The sequence below is a fragment of the Chiloscyllium plagiosum genome, chromosome 15, assembly GCF_004010195.1.
Source record: "Chiloscyllium plagiosum isolate BGI_BamShark_2017 chromosome 15, ASM401019v2, whole genome shotgun sequence".
Classification (NCBI taxonomy): domain Eukaryota; kingdom Metazoa; phylum Chordata; class Chondrichthyes; order Orectolobiformes; family Hemiscylliidae; genus Chiloscyllium; species Chiloscyllium plagiosum.
Window position 1 is genome coordinate 53,859,567 of NC_057724.1, and position 21,640 is coordinate 53,881,206.

A 21,640-nucleotide genomic window follows, 5' to 3' on the forward strand; every position below is an offset into this window, starting at 1 on the left:
GGACGGATAGTCTGTTTCAGGGGTAGTACCTGGTGACCAGGTGGATCCCAGCGTTGATGGTTTCCAACACAAGTTATGTTGACTGCTGTCACACTCCCTTCTCAAGGTGCAAAGTGCTCCAAAAAATAGCTGGAACAACACTCAGGATTGGTGAGGTAAGAATCACTTGGATGGCCAAAAGCATGGGATCTGTGTGTGTTGGACACCATGACCTTGCACCAACTCAAACATGTAGTGGCCATTTGCAAATTGCAGCTATATCAGATTTATAATCATTGCATCACCCATACATCCTAAAAAAGAGAGTGCTTAGAGATTAGTGTGTGCTGCAAGCAGTCCAACGTCTCTGGCACATGATCTTAACTGGCATGGCAATCTTCAGCAAGTGACTGCACCATGCTAAGGCAAAATGAGGATGTCCAATGCAGTTATGTCCCTTACTATCAGGGTACAGCACTTAATGATGAGTTTGCAGGTTACATCTACAGGGTATGCCATCAATTACTGTCCTGAGATCTAAGAAATTCTTTAGATTTTTTTTCTGTGCCCAACGTTGTTCCTTTCCAGTGGGAGTGGTGGGTCTTGTTGGTGAGGTTGCTGTGGCTGATTTCCCAAGAAGGCAAAGATGGATGCAGGAGGAGCAGGACTAACAGCAAGCAGCAGGAAGGGACAAGGAACATCCAGTTCAGCAAAAGGCCACGGCCTCAGGGTCCGTCAGGATACATGGAGTGTGCAGGAGAACGAGAGCTTTTTGGCCTTGACTCCTTTTCCTGGGCATGAACAAGGCAGAATGCCAACACAGGCTCCCTATGTCCTGATACATGGTGACAAAACTATGCCAGATATTAGAACCGGACTAAAGTCTGCAGGAATGAAGGTGCTATATTCTCCCACCAGTCATGAAGTTCACGACATGCAACTAGCTCCTTCCAGGGAATGGTAGACCTGTGTAGGATCTCTCAATTATATACATAGAAATCCATCAGTAAAGCGATCATTGTGTCTCTACAAGGTCACACTGGGTCATAACTCTCACCCAAAATGAGGTCATTGCTACAACCCAGCCAGTGGGATTCAGTAACGTAGCTGGATTTCTCTATATGCAGGGTGCTATTGACTGTACACACATGGCACTGATAGAGCCATATCACAACATTGCAGAGTTCATCACCAAGAAGGGTTCCAATCCATTAGTGTTCAGGTACACTCTCATGTATCTGGTGTCTTTGATGGTCCAGGACATTACATGGCTGGCTAATGGTGGTAAAGGGCTATCCACAGTAACCATGGCTCATTATACCACAGTGCAAACCCCTGATTAATGCAGAATACAGTTACAATGCAGCCCATCCTTTAACCAGGGCTGTGATGAAGCAGACAGTAGGGCTCCTGAAGATGCTGCTCCACCATTGGATCAGTCTGTAGCTTGGGGGGATGGGGGTTGTTGTACCGGAATGTTCTGCATCATCTTGGTGTGCTGTACTCCATCCAACTGAAGCATGCAATGGGGTGATATATTGGAAGCAGAGAAACTGAGGGAGCAGGAGCAGTCTTCTGAGTAGGAGGACAAGGGGAGGAAGTTGTTGTAGGCATTTGTGACAGGCATTACAAGCCAGGCAGAACTTCAATGACAGCCGCTTCTAAGAAGCAAGAACTAGGTGCAGCAGACAATTGTTAATTGTGACATTTTTAATCATGATGCTGAAATCTGGTTGGTGTTTTGGGGATGTTGTTCAGCTTGGGCAGCACAGTGGCTCAGTGGTTAGCACTGCTGCCTCACAGTGCCAGGGACCTGGGTTCAATTCCAGCATCGGGTGACTGTATGTGTGGAGTTTGCACATTCTCCCCATGTCTGTGTGGGTTTCCTTCAGGTGCTCCGGTTTCCTCTCACTATCCAAAGATGTGCAAGTTAGGTGAATTGGCCATGCTTAGATTATTCAAGAATGTGTAGCTTAGGTGCATTAGTCAGTGGCAAGAATAGGGTAGGGGCCCTACCGTCTGCTTCATCACAGCCCTGGGTTACTCTTTGGAGGGTCAGTATGGATTTGTTGGGCCGAAGGGCCTCTTTCCACACTGTAGGGATTTTAATTCTAATTCTTATGTCTCATTTCTGTTCCCATAAAACCACAAGAAACAGGAACAGGAGTAGGTCGTTCAGCCCCTCAAACCTGCTCTACCATTCAAGAGGATCATGGCCGATCCTACATTCTTCCCACCCACTATCCTGCATTTCTCCATAACCCTTCATTCTACTACTGATGAAAAATCTATCTCAGCCTTAAATATGCACAAGGACTCTGCCTCCATAGCTGTCTGTGCCCATGAGTTCTAAAGATTCACAACCCTCTGACAGAAGAAATTCTTGCTATCTCAGTCTTAAATTGGCACCTCTTAATACTGAGACTATGCCCTGTGGTTCTAGACTCTCCCATGAGATGAAGCATCCTCTCAGCATTTACCTATCAAGAATCCTTGCAGTTTCAATGAGATCATTCTTCTAGACAGTGAGTAGAGTACTAATCTGTTTTGTGTTTGCTCATAAGACAATCCCTCCATACTGGGAATAATTTTCATTCCAGAAATAAAAGTTCACACTTATGTTTGGATTTGTCCAATTGTGAGTCCAAACATCAGACTGGGCCTCACACTTACTCAGCAATGGCTCAGAGGGATGGCATGGTGGCTCAGTGATTAGCACTACTGCCTCACAGTGCCAGGGACCCAGGTTTAATTGCAGCTGCAATGATTGTCTGTATGGATTTTGTATGTTCATCCCCGTATCTACATGGGTTTCTACCAGATGCTCCAGCTTCATCCCACAGTCCAAAGCTGTGCAGGTTAGGTAAATTGGCCTTAGTGTCCAGGAGTACACAGGTTAGATGGATTAGCCATGGGAAATGTGGGGTTATAGGAATAAATAGGGGCCGGGTCTGAATGAAATGTTTTTCAGAAGATCAGTGCAGACTTGATGAGTTGAATGGTCTTTTACTGCACTGTAGGGATTCTATGATTCTAATTTAAACAAGCAACTTTAAAAAGACCTGAGAAATACATTTTTAAGAAGGCCACTTAAGCCATTCTATCTTTTTATTTTCCAATGTAACCAAAGATAGAACAATAGAAGTGACACCAAAAAAAGCACAACTTTCAAAATTATACTACACTACAAATGTTGAAAAAAAAATCAATTTTTTTTAAGATGAATGGTGATAGCATATTAACAACCATTGATAATAACTGTTATTTTTCATCTGAGCATCCACCATTCATTCACGATATCACTATGTTTAGGTTTCACCATTTTCTTCCTTTTCATTCAGCCTTTTTGTTGAAGTCAATATTTTGTATCCATCATTCTATGCTGCAGGCTTTTAAATGTTAGCTTTGCATCATCTTCCACTACTTTATAATTTGCTTCATCTCTTTCAAGCTTTTCAAACTTGCTAGGAATTTTCATTGATTTTAAAATAAAACTGCACTGATCATTAAACCAACTTTTTGCCCTAAACGTCACCCACTCCCAGATTCATTGGTTCTTGTCTCAATATTTCCGATTCTGGAAAATACATCTTAGTGCATGTAATAGCCGAATGCTATTCTATACCATAAATACAAATCCTGGTTTTGTCAGTGCAGTTTACACAGTAAGTGAAAAAATGTTAATTTAGTCAGAAGGAAATACATTCAATACAACATTATCAAAGGAGTGCAATTGTTTATTTTTGCTTTACATACAGAGGAACCTCAATTATCTGAGCGACACGGACGAGGAGTGTTTTGTTCGGATAATCAAATGTTCAGATAATCGAATGCAGGATATCACAGTTTAGCAAAGCATTGGGACCTTGCAATCATGTCGGATAATCTGAAATTCAGACAATCGAGTGCTGGACAATTGAGGTTCCACTGCACTTACATTGTAAATTATACTTACCGTTTACCATAAATAAATCCAAATATTGTGGATATAATTTGCATTATTGCACCACTCTTATTACATTATTACTTTCCAACATCTTCACAGAGTTGGATTTTAGTCTTTTTTCAATTATGGATGACAGAGAGCTGAGCTAAATTTGATATAAAGTCACTGTACCAGTTTAGCTCAGTTATTAACAATTTTCCCTTTAAATGATCTTGTAGGTATGATCTGCACCAGGGGTCAAAGCTGGGCAGGGCATGACTCTAACCCTCCATCTCCATCACACTTCCACTTCACTATTGCCATCTCTAACAGTTTGGTCAATTTTGTAGGTCAGGACTTGATCACTTAGCTGCTGCTGAAAGCTTACTCACACCTTTGTTGTCTTTAATCCGAACTATTTTAATGCAATTAAGATCATTCAAAACACTGTTGCCTGAGTCTTAACTTACAATAAACCAACATTTTTGTTCTAGTGGCCCTTCAGAACTGACTTTGGGGGAGGGGCATGGTGGGCAGAGGAGTAAACAATGGGTGGAGATGGAGCCCAGAGTAAGAGAGAGAGAGAGAGAGAGAGATAGAGGGAGAGAGAGAGAGAGAATAGCAGTTGAGCAAATGAGGGAATAGATATGGAAATCTGGGGAGAAACAAAAACTGCTGAAGGGGGCCATTAGTGGGTGAAATGGATTGGCTGTGGTGAAAGAGGCCCATGTGATGACAATACCTGGTGTGCAGGGGTGGGTAAAGGACATGGAAAGTGTTCAAACCATAAAATTATTGGACTCAATATTGAGTTCTGAATGCTGCATGGTTACCAAGTGGAAAATGAGATACTGTTCTTCCAGCTTGTGCTGATGCTGTATGGAGCACAGCAGCAAATTCAAGACAGAGATGTTGGCCAGGGAACATGGTGGTGCTTTGAAATGGTAGGCAGCAGGAAGCTCAGGGTCATTTTTGCAGACAGAATGTAGATGTTCAGCAAGGCAGGCACTCAGAATGCATTTTGTTTTTCCAATGTTGAGGAGACCATATTGTGAGCAGTAAATACAGTAGACTAGATTGAATGAAGCGTAGGTAAATTGCTGCTTCACATGGAAAGTGTGTCTACTGCTTTGGATAGTGAAGTGGAAGGAAGTAAACAGGCAAGTGTTTCCTAAAATTTTCTCCTTTGTTTTCAATAGTTCCATGGTCACACATCCTCCCCAAGTCTGTAATCTTCTCCAGTCCTAGAAACCTGCAAGACATCTATGACAACTGGATGCGTAACAATGGCTGAAATCTTACATGACACTGCGGGTGTGCTGGGAGAAAGGGAGGACTGCAAATGCTGGAGATCAGAGTCGAGTGTTGTGCTGGAAAAGCACAGTAGGTCAGGCAGTATCCAAAGAGCAGGAAAATCAACGTTTTGGGCATAAGCCCTTCATCAGGAATCAGACCCTTTCCAGGTGAAGGGCTAATGCCGGAAACGTCAATTCTCCTGCTCTTTCCATGCTGCCTGACCTGCTGTGCTTTTCCAGCATCACACTCTCAACACTGAGGGTGTGCTCCATTATTTCATGGAGCTATTAAATCAAGCTCTTGTTTGGTATTCAACTGAACATTAAAGATGCTGTGGTTCTATTTAGAGAACACTAAGAAGCACTCCCAATGATCTGATGACATTTCTTTCTTAATTATTAGATTAATAATGATTCACCTCTGAAACTTGTGGGGCACTGCTAGACCAGAATGCCTGCATGTCAAAAATGCATTCCAAAATGTATGATGGCAATTTCCCAAACCTATTCTTCTAGCAGGGATCAAAACTTTCAGGGAATGTGGACCAGTAAACCAGGCCCACGGTGAAGTAATTTTACTTCTTGTATGAATAGTTGCAGTCAATACTGAGGTCTGTGCAAATGAGATATTTAAAATATAAAGGACTTGTACTCATACCATGTTCTCATGACCATCGTATATCTCAAAGTGCTTTACAGCCAGTGGAGTTCTGTTGAACATTAGGAAGTGTGACAGTCAATTTGAACTGAGCAAACTCCCACAAACAGGAATGTGATAATGACCAGATAATGAGTATAAGGCAAGGAATAAAAACCAAACGGAGCTGTGGATGCTGTAAATCTGAAACAAAAACAGAAATTATTTTAAAAACTCAGCAGGTTTGGCAGTATCTGTGAGAAGAAATCAGATTTAATATTTCGGGTCCAGCAACTCTTGGCATTAAATCTGATTTCTCTTCACGGATGCTGCCAGACCTGCAGAGCTTTTCCAGTAATTTCTGTTTTTGTTTCAGACAAGGGATGCTTTTTTTTCTTTGTACAAGACCTTGGCCGTGTGTCACATGACCTGTTATCTTTTATTGTGACTTTGAGGTTTTGTAAAGAGACAACCAAGAGCCACATCCAGTATAAAGCACCTTACTAATTTTGACTATTATGGTTTATCAACAGGGGTCAAGCATCTTTGAACTGGTCTGGACCCAACCTATCTAATTCTGCAAAAAACAGATTTAACATAATCAACTACAGGTGTGATGACAAGCAGAAGTATTTTTGCAGTACCATAACTTTAAGGGAGGCTCAACACAGTGACACTGGGAACTACATTTGTAAATATGCCATTTCTGCAGACAATGGAAATCTTAAATCCCAGATCTATGTATTTGTCAAAGGTAAGGAAATCAGTTTAAAGTCTCCTTTTGTGGCCTTTTCTATCTGAATGTGCTCTAAACAATAATCCTACCACAGAAAACCCCAAGTGTGATACAGTGTGACTGTTGCCCCATTAACTCAAATAATAATAGTTTAATTGAGGTAGCACAGCCTAACACACTGAAAGGTAAAGTGATTAAATAACTAACTTATTCACAATCAACGTTCCTACAAACAAGAAGGTTGAATTGATATGCATGCTTTCTGGGGTACTGTGGTGTGGAGGATTGGTGCATATTTTGCAACATGTAGTTCAGGAAAAAGTGCAGACAAGAAACTCTAATCACTTACTGAGAGGAAGGATGCAGCAGTGGACTGGTTATCCCAGACCTTTCTTCTGTATGTTCAAAACTGTCTTTCCCTCACCACATAGCAGGCAGAATGGCAAAATGAACATGTGAAAAATAATTAATTGAATGAAGGAGATTTTAATTTCTAATAATAACAATATGTTATGCATAATTCAGTTTGCTTTATCTTGTTTATAGTTGTTCTCAGTTTAATATAACTTGCCTGGTTATCACATCAGCACTCAATGTGTTTGCTTCCCACAAAAATAGATATTCAAAGTTTTTGATGGATTTTCATGCTGTGAAATATATAGGGGTGGATGTTAAGATTGTACAAATGATGGGAACTGGGGAATCTGGTAATACATGGGAAATCTGGAGCTCAGTGCATCGATCAGTTGCTTTTTATTGAGCCACTGTATTATCACATGATTCCTGAACATTCCAGCCACTTACTATCAGTAGAAGTGACGATGACCCAGATGTTGTGATTTCAACTCCAATTCTAATTCAAACATAATTTGAATCCAAAGATGAGGAAGAATGGAAACTAGAAGGTCAAATGTCATAGAATCCCTACTGTGTGCAAACAAGCCATTTGGCCCAACAAGTCCACACCGACCCTCCGAAGAGTATCCCACCCAGACCCATTCCCCTACTCTACATCTCCCCTGACTAATGCACCTAACCTACACATCCCTGAACATTATGGAGAATTTAGCATGGCCAATTCATCTAACCTGCACAGCTTAGGACTGTGGGAGGAAACTGGAGCACTTGGAGGAAACCCATACAAACACGGGGAGAACATGCAAACTCCACACAGAGAAAGTTAAAAATCACACAATACCAGGTTATAGTCCCACAGGTTTATTTGGAAGTGCTAGCTTTTGGAACGCTGCTCCTTCATCAGGTTGTTGTGGAGAATAAGATTGTAAGACACATAATTTATAGTAAAAGTTGACAGTGTGATGTGACTTAAATTATATATTGAAAAAGACCTGGATTGTTTGTTAAGTCTCTCATCTTTTAGAATGACTATGTTGGTTTCAGTTCTTTCATATGTAAATCGCAAAACCTTTTTTAAATTTACATTTACTGATCACTGAGCCACCGTGCCGCCCTCATTTCATTGGTGCCTTCCTAGGCATGCTACTGGGGATTATGATCACCTTGAAGAATATTTCCTTCCTTAAAAATTAAAGACAGAAGCCAGCTGGGAATACTGAGGAGGCATATATGAGAGGTGGCAAAGGAAATGTCACTGCTGGTCACAATATCACAAGTGGTTCAATAACTGAGGCAGGGCAAGAAAAGGACAACAATGATCTATTCATCTACATCCTGATGAGCACAATCTCTTCACTATACCCTCTCAAGCTTATTCCAGTGCAATGCTGATTATATCAACTTAAGTTGCGCCAATCCCTCCTCCCTGACTACGTACCTCTCACATCTTCGTGTATCCATCCTGCGCCGACATTCACCCTTTTGTTTTTACAATACCATACTCAACCTTCAAAGTCACTCCCAGTAAATTGTCTCCATCCATCTGTTTGACACATGTTATTCCTCTCAGCAGTATCCTCTCAAATTCACTAAACCTACGCACCAACTCTCAGACAAGCACCTACCTCCGCCCTGGATCCTGGCTCCACTACTCAACATGAAGCCTAGTTATGAGGAATGTCTGACAATGACTCCTCCAAGTCATTAGTCTAGACAATAAATAATTGAAACCCAAAGACTGACCCTATGATATGCCTCTAGTTACATGCATACACCCAGAAAAAGATTTATTAATCCCAATTCTGTTGTCTGCATGGTAACTAATCCTCAATCCATGCTAATATATTATCCCCATACCATCTTGCGCAAAAACCTATTATGCGGAACCTTATCAAATGCTTTCTGAAAATCCAAATGTACTACATGAACCAGTTCTCCTTTATCACTATGCTCATCATATCCTGAAAGAACTCTTGCAAACTAGTCAAACATGGTTTCCTTATCATAAATTCATGTTGACTCTGCCTCATTCTGTTAAGCTTTTTTTTTGCTTCCTTAATAATGGCATCTAAAATTTTCCCCAGGATAGTCTGCAATCAAAGTGACCTAGAATTTCCTGCTTTCAGTCTCCTTCCATTCCTGAACAGGGGTGTCCCAGCACCAATTTCCTAAACTGCTGGAACGCTCCTGGAATTTTTTTTTCCCTGAGTGTGATGAAATCTCTGTTAGCATTCCAGAGAGTCCTTACTCCCCATGATACTCTGGTCCACTCTGTCATCCCCAACATCTCAAGTGCCTCATAAACTTTGTACCTGTGTACGTACGTGTAAGGGCCCAAGTGACTGCACAAAGGCCATTTGCTTAATGTTGCATCTTTGCTCCTTTTCTTGGATCAACCAGGTAATCAATATTTTACTTCTTTAACTCAATGAAACCTTATGATTTACTCCCTATTGCTTACCATAAAAGAAAATTAGTTAAGTATATTTTAAATGGAGGGAGACATAGCCTCATCAAAAATAACCCTTGTGACCAACCAAGAAGATTCAACCATGAAAAGCCAGTTCACCCCTTCTCACTAGATTATAACAGGGCTCATTCCCCAAGAATTGAAGAAATGGCACCAAGCAGGTTTTCAGTCAGTATCCCTTGTGGGTAACTCTCGACCAGGCACAATGACACCTGGCCAGGTGACTGCTGCAGGATGAAAACATGATGACAATTGCCTGAGAATCTCGCATAGATCTGCATAAAGATCTTCTTGTGGTTGTACACTGCAGGTGGAGTTCAAATCTTTGAAGCTAACAAACTCTGTTCAATGATTTACGGAGTTTCACTGCAACATTTCAGTGCATCACGCACTGATGGAAACCAGGCAAACCTGAGCAGTCTTTCTGACTGGTGTTACCTGATGAAGGGCTTATGCCCAAAATGTCAACTTTCCTGCTCCTCAGTTGCTACCTGACCTGCTGTGCTTCTCCAGCACCACACTTTTCGACTCTGATCTCCAGCATCTGCAGTCCTCATTTTCTCCTGGTGTCACCACAGGCAAGTTTGGTAAAATTGTCAGCCTGGCAGAGTATTATTCAGTAACATATCTTACCACACTATGCAACAGATGTCTCTTGCAGATTTCTAAAAGGATTCAAAGGCACAAAGAAAGTTGAAAACCGTGGTGATATTGACAGCCACTTGTGGCCAGCAGGTCCTGTTGACAACAGGTTTTGTTCCAATTGGCTTCAAATAACTCCTACCACCTCATGTGACAACCCGAATCTCCTCAGACACTGCTGCTCCAACATTTCAATGATGTCTATCCTCTGCTTGTAGACTCTATGTACAGGATAAGTCCTGCTGTGGAACTGCAATCTGTATCAGAGCCCGTCCTGCTGCTTCTCCTGTTACTCATGATTATCTTGTTCCCCACCTGTAAGACTCCTACCATAAGATATAGGAACTGAATTAGGCCATTTGGCCCATCCAGTCTGCTCCTCCATTCGATTATGGCTGATAAATAGTAGATCAGAGGTCCAAGGAACAGAGCACTTCCAAAGTGTTGATAACTTCATAAAAATGTGCAAGGTCAACTCTCACCTCAGTGCATTTCTCTCATCATAGCTCCAGCTGCCTCAGTTACCACAATCTTCTCACTTTGCTTTCACTAGTGAGTTTTAAACTTGGGAAACCCAGGAAGCCAAACACAGGCAAATATTGTTTAGTCGAGTGATTAACATATTGAAATTGACAATCGAAATGTTAATTGTCCCTCATACACAAACAGCCTAACACACTGGTATATATGAAAGTTGGTGAATTGAAACAGAATTATCCACTGCACTCAATTCTTTTCTCAATTTCACTCTCTATCCGCAACAAAACCCATTAAAGCTGACAAAATAAAAGTTATTCCAATTTTGGCAAACAATATGAATGTAAGGCACTCGTGGTCAGGTATAGCAGGAGAAGGAAGAGACAATAAAAGTTTTCATTGGTTTCCCTCAATAAAGCGGCAAAGTGTTTTCATCAATTTTCCACACCAAGCTTTCTGAATCAATCTCCGAGCTGCCCTGTATTATGGCTAGTTCTGTGACTTGAGCAGATGAGTCTATTAAAACACCCAAAGTTATGTCACTTATTCCTCTCGTTCTCTCATCCTGATCTACATTCAGATGCATCCTCTAGATAACTTCATAGTAACACATGTAGATGTGAATTACTGCAAAGTATTGCAAGTCAACTCATCAACCTGGAGTTATTTGACTCTAGCTTTTAAAAAAATCCCTCATAACTTGACAATCATACATAGTTGAATATGCAAACCAAATAAAAATTGAAGTCTTAATCTTTACTAGGTTTAGACGTAAAGGATGTGTGATGAGGGTCACACAGTCTAGACTTAAAGCCACTACTTCTCATTGCATGACAGTTTTAAATAGAAATACGGGAACATATTCAACAAAATGCAGCAAGCGATACTGAGATGGAGGTATGCTGAGTTGAGTCAATGTGAGTGCAGTTTACTGAAAGGGAAGTGTTTGGTGCCCCTTTGTATTCTCTTCTGGTTTGGAAATAGATTCTGAAGTTTTCGGAAAAGCTGCTCATTTGCAATTATTTCCTGATTCGCCTTTGTTTTTAAGTTCCTGATTTAATATGATGCATCGGTGTCAGGATCTTTGAAAACTAGTCAGTGACTAAGATGTTCCAAAAGAAATGATACTACATAAACTAATTTAATTGTACAGTTGCTCACTAGAAGTCAATCTTTCTTTATCCTGTTTTACTTTAGTAGAAGCCATTTAAGAATTAGGAAGGAAATTCAAAAATCGTTTTATAGCAATTGCAACACACTCCCAAAAATAAATGTTTCCAAACATGAAAGAATCATTTTGGATGGATTTCACAAACAATTTGCATAGAGCTAAACTGTTAATGACATAACCATACAAAAGCGAAAAACAAAATTGCCAAGATGCAAATCTCTGAGAACAAAGCCCTCAGGAGTGGGGCTCTACCCTGTGCAACAGCAACAAGTTTCAATAATCTCTTTAAAGTAATAAAACATTCCAAGGTACTTCACAGTTTCATACATTGGTTTTACACATTCAGCAGAGATATGTGAATGGGTTAGAAGATTTTAAACAGTGTCTTAAAGAAGGAGAGGGTGGTAGAGAGACAAAGATGTTAGGTAGAAAATTCTAGAGATTTGTTTTTGGGCATCTGAAAGCATAGCCATCAACAATGGAGCCAATTAAAACAATCATGGATGAAGAGGAGGCCAGAATTGGAGGAAAACAGACCGTCCAAATAATTGTTGAGCTAAAGGAAGCTACAAGAATAAGGAAAGGTGCGGCCATGAAGGGAATTGAATGCAACTAAGAGAACTTTAAAATTAAGGTGTGGCCAGACTGGTGTCTAAGTTATACCCTGGAACAAAAACTCAAGCAAGTTGTATCTGCAATGTACTGTCATCCCAAACACTGGGATCATGGTTTCGCTTCTGTGATGTTTCTAATGGTTCATTCTACAGTGAGTTTGGGCAGTATCACCTATAATACAATTTAGTTGTCATAAGCCTGCAGTATAACATTGCATTAGTTAACTTTATAATTGCATTCACAGAGGCTATGGGGTAATTGGGTTACGAAATAGTGTCACACTTTTGCATTGAGAAATCTTCCTCTGGAAGAAAGAAGATATAGCGTGCATCTGATCACTCTATATCCAATCTGGATGTGCTTGATGCTGATAACAAATGTTCTAAATGTATCAGTATTCATTTCTATTGCATTAGCCAGCAAAGAATTGCAGAACCTCAATTTGTTTTAATAAACTATTGAATTTCTGGTGATTTGCTCATCATAATTCAGGTAATAATACTATTTAATAATATCAGGAGATTAATGCCATGAAATGTGCAATGTTACATTGCTGTTAATGTGTAAGAGTGTAAATTTGGCCCATTCGTTTTAATTGCAGTTATATTCACAGAATCACAGAATTATTATAGTGCAGAGGAGGCTATTCAGCCTGTTGTATCTGCATTAGGCTTGATGCAAAATGCTCAATAATCCTGCAAGGGTGAAATCAAATAAGTAATCTGGTCATGCATAGAATGAAATGGTTTTACAATGTGAACACATTGAAGTCATTTTGAATTCCTCTTGGGAGTTTTTAAAGGTAAGCTGGGTCTTTGGATACTGTGAATACTTTGTATCGAAGTACAAAGAGCAACTCACTTAGTGTCATTCTCCTGCCTTCCCTCCATAACATTGATTGTTGCGCCTTTTCAGGTAACAGTCTAATTCCCTCTTGAATGCTTCAAGTGAACCTGCCTCCACCACATTGTCAAGCACATTCCAAATATTTAACCACTCACTGTGCAAAAAAAAGCTTATTCCCTATCACTTTTGTTTCTTTTGCCATTTACATTAAATCTGTACCCTCTTGTTCTTGATCCTTTCACAAGTGAGAACAATTTCTCCCCATCTAATTTGTCCAGATCCTTCATGATATTAAGTACCTCTAGCTATATGCATCTCAGTCTTAGTAAAGATACATATGCTATATTGTAAGTGGAGAGAGGTCCCATGGCGAGTAGATACTTGCAAATGTTTGGTTTGCAAAACCAACTTTAAATTACTGCCCAACTTGCACTTTAAAGAGTCAAATATTTATCACGCTCATAATGAATAAAATCTTGCTGATGCACAATAGGTGCATTGGGCCTTTCTCTGGATGAATACTTAGGATCATTATCAGCATGAATGGTAATCCAATATTATCAAGATAGAATTATTTGCCATGCATGGTTTCGATACAAAGTATTCACAGTATCCAAAGACCCGAGCTTACCTTTAAAAACTCCCAAGAGGAATTCAAAATGACTTCAATGTGTTCACATTGTAAAACCATTTCATTCTATGCATGACCAGATTACTTATTTGATTTCACCCTTGCAGGATTAATGAGCATTTTGCATCAAGCCTAAAGAAAGAATTTTATAGTTTACAATACATCTGTTGTGACCTTCGCCATCTTTCCTTAGAATAGCGAGCACCCAAATGACTTAGCAGTGTGCTGTTCTTGTAGATGTGAGGTGATGAAAAACAGGTTGGCAGTTTTAAAATGAATCAAATACATTCCACAATGGACAGATTTATGTATGAAGTAAATGTGCTCAGTACAGATCTACAGAATTCCAAACCCAGGAACAGCATAAAATAAGTCCAATATGTCATGAATTGTCTGGAAAAAAAATGGAATGATATTGTTTCATTGGGAATATGATTTTGGATTCTATTGTTGCTAACTGTAACTGAAAATGGCTGAATTGTGGGAATAATGGAACTGGTATCCTAAGAGGAGTATTGGGCATTGCGAGAACCCCAAATGTCTTCACCATAACTCCTTGACAAGAAACTTTTCCACCTATTCTATGCCTAGGAATGCAAACATTGGCTTGCTGAACTGTCCCGCATTAATAGGCTCAGGTTAAATCAGCATTTACATTACTACCTTCCATCAGAATGTGTCCAAGCTACCAAGTAACCGAATTAACTTCTTCTAGTCAAACTATCAAATAAGATGTCAAACTACAGTCATAAACTAACAATAATTTATTAGCACTAAATTTATCAGCCCTCACAGTTAGCAGTAACTAGCCTTAAACATTAATATGTAAATAATGAGTAGATATGGTTCATTTATGAAAAAAAGAGAAACACAAACTGAGCATTAACTGTTTTCTGATAATAATGTCATATTTGCAATCCATGGTACAGATTAAAATGCATTGGTAAAGTACTTTAAAGTTAGAAGGCTGAAAATTAATGTTAGATAGCTGGCCCTAAATTACAACAGTGATGACACTTCCAAAATAATTCATAATTTCTAAAGTGTGTTGAGACATCCAATGTTGAAAAATGTTTTATAAATGCAAGTTTTCCTCTTCTTTTAGTTAACTAAATAAAATTAATTTGCTTGTAGTTAGCAATGTTTCAGGACTCACACACCCCCAACCTCAAAGTCCACTGTAGAGTTTGGCTTTTATAGTACTAACCAGCTTACAGAAGGCCAAGTTAGACAGATTGTTGATATGCAATGGACTTGAAGGTAATGAGGAGCAGTCAGTAAAGTGGAGCTGAGGCCAAATCAGATCAGTCATGATCTCCTTCAATAACAGAGATAAGGCTCCTGGTGCTAACTGCTCTATTTCTGATCCTAATTCTAACATAAAATACTCTTACATTACTACAACTTGGTTGACAGCCTTCATGACCTCTAAGTCAATATGCTTCATTTGATTTGATTTATTGTTGTCACAAGTATCGACATTCAGTAAAAAGTTTTGTTTTGCATGCAATACATGCAGATCATAATATACAAGGACATACAGATCATAGGGTGATTGAACAGAGTTATGGCTGTGTAGGAGGTGTACAAAAGCATTTGAAATCTGAGATGTCCATTTAGCAGTCTAATAACTACAAGGAAGAGACCATTCTTGAACCCATTGGCACGTGTGTTTAAGCTTTTGTGTTTTCTGCCTTTCAGAAGAGGTTGAAGAAATTATAACCAGGGTGGGAGGGATGTTTAATGATGTTGCTGCTTTTCCACAGCAATGAGAAGTATAGATGGAGTCAATGAATGGGAAGTTGGCTTACTTGATGTTCTGGGCTGTGTTCACAACTCTCTGTAGCTTCTTATAATCCTGGGCAGAGCAGTTGCCATACCAACCTGTGATGCATCCAAATAAAATACTTTCTATGGTGCATCTGTGAATGTTGGTGAGGGTCCTTATGGACATGTCAAATTTCCGTAGCGTCCTGAGGAAGAAGAGGCATTGTTGTACCTTCTTGACTGTTGCATCTACATGGGTGGTCCAGGACAGATTGTTGGTTATTATAATTCCCAGGAACTTGACACTGTCAACCCTCTCCACCTTAGCTCTGTTGATGTAGATAGGGCATGTCCTCCACCTTTCTTCCTGTCGTCGACGATCAGCTCTTTAGTTTTGCTGACAGTGAGGGAGAGATTGTTATCTTTGCAGCACAATACCAAGCAATCTATTTCCTTCCTGTATTCTGTCTCGACATTGTTTGATATCCGGCCTACAACGTGGTGTCACCAGCAAACTTTTAGATGGCATTCAGATGAAGTTTGGATGAAACTAGACATGTTAAATCACTCAGTTAGCTTTTAGCTTTGGTCTTTTCTTACAAAGAGATCATGCATCCAAACATCTTTATTTTCTCCTTATCAATCAGGGCTTATGGTTTTGATTGTTTGTTTTGTCAATGGGAAGGAATATAGTGTTTGCATAAATCATCACGTTTAAACTGGCATTAATCCTTTCTCAGTGTTTTGGGTTCTCACGTATTTTGAGGTCACAATTATGATCGATTTTTGGACAGTTCTCCTACAAGAGAAAGGAGAAGAGTTTAATTTTTGCAGCTCAGCTGTTTGTTTCTTTTTTTCTAATCAACCTGACACTCAGCAGCCTGAAGAATATGAATGTTCCAGAGTGGCAGGTTTAATGTTGAATAAATGACAATTTAGCACAGTACTGAAAGAAAATGCATGACTTGCATTTACATTTAATCTTTTGCAACTTTCTAAGATATTATAAAATACTTTACTGCCGTAATGAAGAACACATAACTGACAATATGTATACAGCAAACTCTCACAAACAGTTTTGTTTTAATGACCACATAATGTCTCCTGGGTGATGATTAAGGATAAATGTTGACCAAGACACAGGAGATAGCTCTCCCTTGTTTTTCTTCAAAATAGTGTTATAGGATCTTTAAAATCCATTTGAGGAGGCAGGTAGAGCCTCAGTTTAACACCTTAACTGAAGGAAGGTACATCTGACATTGCAGTACTCCCTTATTATTATTGATGTGCCAATTTGGATTTTGTGATCATGCCCTGGAGTGCAATTGTGACCCACAACACAGTGCTCCCACTGACCTCACTAAGAGCAGAATTTAGATAGACTATTTTAGAAAGGTCTGCTCTTCATTAGTAGACAGAGAAATGAGTCATCCCATCAGACTGAATGTACATTTCAATCCAAGACCCAGATTTGAAAGGAAATTGCAGTTCAAGAACTGTATAGGTCAAAGCAAGAAAAAACATTGGGGAAGCACAATTAGACACTAATAGATTATTAAAATATGCTGTATCTTACTTCAACCTTTACTGTTTTATGACCACAAGACGTAGCCAGAGAAGTTGGCCATTCTGACCATCGAGTCTGTTCAACCATTTAATAAGATCATGCCTCTTCTGATAATTCTCAGCTCCACTTTCCTAACTTTTCCCTGTAAACCTTGATTCTCTTATTTTAATCAGTCTATCGCCTCCTTGAATATATTTAATGACCTAGCCTTGACATCCTTCTGCAGTAAATAATTCCACAGATTCATTATCTTCAGAGAAGAAACTCATCCTCATTTCTGTCTTAAATAGATGCACCTTTACCCCATGCTCAATTCTATTCAGTTATGTGTGCTTTCTTTTACCATATATAACCAAGTGTAAAATGTCAGCACGACATGGAATTGCTAACCAGCAGAATTGGTTCCAAATGAGCCAGTTTATACTCATCGATTTCAGGTATAATTTGAGCATACCGTCTTCTCAGTAACTGTCGTAAGCTGATTGTTGTAATTCGCCGTGATTATCCTGCCAAATTTCTGTAGAGGGAAATGGATGTATTAGTCAAATTTGCGGATGTCACAAAAATAGATGGAAAATCAAATGATCAGGATAACACAGAGTCTCAAGAGGGATATAGGCATGATTAGCGAGTGCACAATGATTGTCATAACAGATGGACATAATGTGGCAAAGTAGAAGGAAGAATTGAAGAGCGGAATATTATGGAAATTGAGAAAGACTGAAGAAAGCTGACAGATTTGGGAGTCCTTGTGTAGAACTCACAAAAAATAGCATCCACATTCAGCAGGTAATGGGAAAGGCATGTGGAATATTGGCCAATATTCCAAAGAGAATGCAGTACGAAAATAGTCAAGTCTTGTTCAAACTAGCTAACACAAGACACGAGTTAGCTCTCAGATAGTGTCCTGTTCACAGGTCCCCTTATCTAAGGAAAGATGTATTGGAATTGAAGGCAGTCCAGAGAAGGTTCACTGGATGATCTCAGGCATGAAGGGATTTTCTTATGAGGAGAGGTTGAGCAGATTGGGCTTGCACTCAGCAAAGAAGAATGAAAGGTGACCTTATTGAAACATGCAAGATTCTTAGGGAGTGTGACAGGGTCAATGCTAAGAGGTTGTCTCCCCTTGTGGGAGAGTCTAGGACCAGAGAGCATCATCTCAGACTAAAGGGTCACCCATTTAAATCAAGATCACAAGGAATTTCTTCAATCAGAAATGAGTGAATCTGTGGAATTCTTACCACAGACAGCATCGGGCTGTAGAGGTTGTATCATTAAATATATTTAGGGCTGAGATAGATTTTTACTTGGTAAGGGAATCAAGCAGAAAAGGCAAGAAAGTGGAGCTGGGGATTATCAGATCAGCCATAATCTTACTGAATGGCAGTGCTGAATAGCCAAATGGCCTCCTTCTGCTTTTCTGTCATATAGCCAGAGAGTAAAGCAGGTTGAACTGAAAATGACATGAAGCAATTACATCACAGTTGATTTATCCATTCAGCTGCAAATTTCATATCTCAAATTTTATTCTCGCTCCAATGGAGCAGAACTGCACAGAAATGAGGATGTGTATAGTACAAATCACAAAGAAATATTATGGCAATTTTCTCACCAGGAAAGCAGCAAAATTTTGTATGGTAATATATGTCATGAAAGGGCCATTAGGGTGCAGCAGTGGTGTCCCTCCCTCTGAGCTAGAAGGTCTAGATTGAAGTCCCACCTGAACTTTGTTATATTACATCTGATCAGGTTAATTTACAACATTTACATCTCAAAGCACTTCACAGGAGCATTGAGAAAAATTTTATATCGCGCTATTTAAGTAGTAATGAAAATCCTTCAAATTTATGAGGACTTATGAAAATTGATTCAATTGAGGTATTAAAGAGAAATGGGAAGAAAGATGAAATACAAATAAAGAAACAAATAATAGTAGCCTATGCTATTTGATGATATTTCATTTTGCAAGATTTGCCGCAAAAACTCTGATGCTTCATCAAGATTATGGCTGATGAGAAAGTGGAAAAAGTATGTTACATTGATAAACAATAACAAGTGTGTAATTATTTTGTTAGGTCAGCGTAATTATATTAAAGCAATTGGTGTTCCTTGCCTTTCAACCACTTCCTTATCCCAGAACCGCACATTTTGTAACTTTAGCAAGTTAAGGGGCATTCAAGATTATGCTCCAACACAAGTTTGAACATTCTAGAAGTGACAGCGTTTGGAAAAAAAATCTGTACCCCATGAGTCACTATTTTGTGACTACAGGGGAATTTCGATTATCTGAACGAGATGGGCGGGCACTATTTTGTTCGGATAATTGATTATTCAGTTAATTGATGAAATGCCTTACCTCTGGAGCTTGGAGTTTTTAAAGTCTGCTCCCCATTCAGGAGACTAGCAGCAGCACATCACATGTGAGATTCCACCCTCAACATCAGCCCCCAGCCCCCAACACCCTCTCCTTCCTGCTCCACAGCAACACCGCTCACCACCCCCAACCCCGTGCAACACCAGCCCCCAACACCAACACCGCCCCCTGACCCCAACACTGCCCCCTACCAACAACCCCGTGCAACCCATCCCTGCCCCCAACACTACCCCCACCTGCCCCCTAACCCCGTACACACCAGTCCTCTCTCCAGGGCAGCTGGACTGTACACCAACACGACTGCTGCAGTTGCCATTGTGAAGTAAGTCTCCAAGTAGTGTGCACACACATACACACACACACAACTTTTTATTGCGACTTTTGGACAGGTTCTGTACAGGACAATGTTGGAGAGATTATCTGGGGAAGAAGGGGTTTAGGTAACTCCTCTGTGTAGAACTCCAGGGAAAGTGTGGGAAGAGAGAGACGGCGGGCAGTCAGTCATTTGGAGGCGGTGCCCTGTGTGAGGCTGTCTGTCAACATGGCACCGATTGTTAAAGTTCACTTGAGAATGTAACTTTAAGAAAGTTCTGGAATTTACATATAAAAGAACTGAAACCAACATGCCCGTTCCAAAAGATGAGACTTAACAACAATCCAGGTCTTTTTCAATATATAATTTCAGTTAAATTACACAGTAAACTTTGCTATAAATTCTGTGTCCTACGATCTTAGACTCCACAACCACGTGATGAAGGAGCAGCGCTCAGAAAACTAGTGCTTCCAAATAAACCTGTTGGACTATAACCTGATGTTGTATGATTTTTAACTAATTTCATCTCAGTTTGGTTTCCATGAGCAAATAACAGCTGAAAATTTCCTCTCAGTTGCAGCTTGTGGAAAAAACCTGCATGGTACTCATAGAGCCTTGCTACAGAAAGAAATGAAAAGAGTTAACTTGGAAAGCTGTGGGAAAGCAGTCGGTATTTGCTAGTCCCCTGAATCAGGAGTGGAGATATTGAGAGTTGCAAGATCTGAAAAGAAATGGTGGTGTCTCGAATAGTCAAAAGAGACCCCAATAAAATCTGGCCCTAGAGGATCACTGGAACACTAAGGAAAATCAATGTGAATTCCAGGCTTACTTTGAGTTTGGCCCAGGAAAACTCAATGAACTTTCAAGATATCTCTTGTGGCACATTGGGTGGGGGAGTAGTTAAAAAAAAACTAGGTTTCTAGCATATGCCTTTGCAAGCTGCAGTATTAAGTTAAGCTTGCTTTGTATAATTTCTCTTTATACACAACAAAGTTTGTCTTTGTTTCAAAAAGATGAAACCTTGAGAGGTGATTCCATAAGTTTGACTGATAGATGTTTGGATTTCTTTTTTGAATGTTAGCAGGCCCTTACAAAATCATAACAGTACACAACTTTCTTCACGCATGTTTCTGATTAAACATAAGGGAATAGTTCTTTCTATATCTAATATTCTGTAAAAGAAACACAAATTCTCAGAACAAGTGCAAATTCTCAAAATCATTAAAAGTGCCTATGGCTTATCTGTGAAGTAAATTATGTGCCACCGAAATCATTGAATACCAAGCTATGTTCAGCTATACCCTCAACCAGTTTTCTCTGGAATTAAGTTGAAATAACTATCACCAATCAATCATGGTTGGTAAGGAGGAAGAAAACATTCTTTCTACAAATGCCAACCTGTCAAATTAGAATATAGCACATTTACTAATTTCACTCATTTTTCCATAAAAGTTTTTTCAGTTATAGTTCTGTCAAATATATCACACGTGGATGTTTAAATTGAGTAAAATAATTAAAGGCTGATTACATTTTTGTGTTGGTGAAGAAGCTTTTTTTTGTTAATGTCATGTTAACTTCACTGTCTAATCCATGAATTTCCGTGTTTGAAAACAAAGAAGGTCATGAAGATATTCTAAGGAGATCAACTAAGAGCTGAACTTGACTGGGTTACTCACTTTTATTCTGGATTAGTGGTGCTGGAAGAGCACAGCAGTTCAGGCAGCATCCAAGGAGCTTCGAAATCGACGTTTCAGGCCAAAGCCCTTCATCAGGAATAAAGGCAGTGAGCCTGAAGCATGGAGAGATAAGCTAGAGGAGGGTGGGGGTGGGGAGAAAGT

General features: G+C 39.7%; 1 protein-coding gene across 2 annotated transcripts in view; it reads left to right on the forward strand.

The window, feature by feature from the left end:
• The window catches only part of kdrl (kinase insert domain receptor like), a 211,685-nt gene that overhangs the window by 48,470 nt on the left and 141,575 nt on the right, over positions 1 to 21,640 (forward strand). For both annotated transcript variants that reach the window (XM_043704901.1, XM_043704900.1), the window contains exon 3: positions 6,370 to 6,590. In XM_043704901.1, coding sequence (XP_043560836.1) covers positions 6,370 to 6,590 — 221 coding nt within the window. The remainder of the gene's footprint in view (positions 1 to 6,369; positions 6,591 to 21,640) is intronic.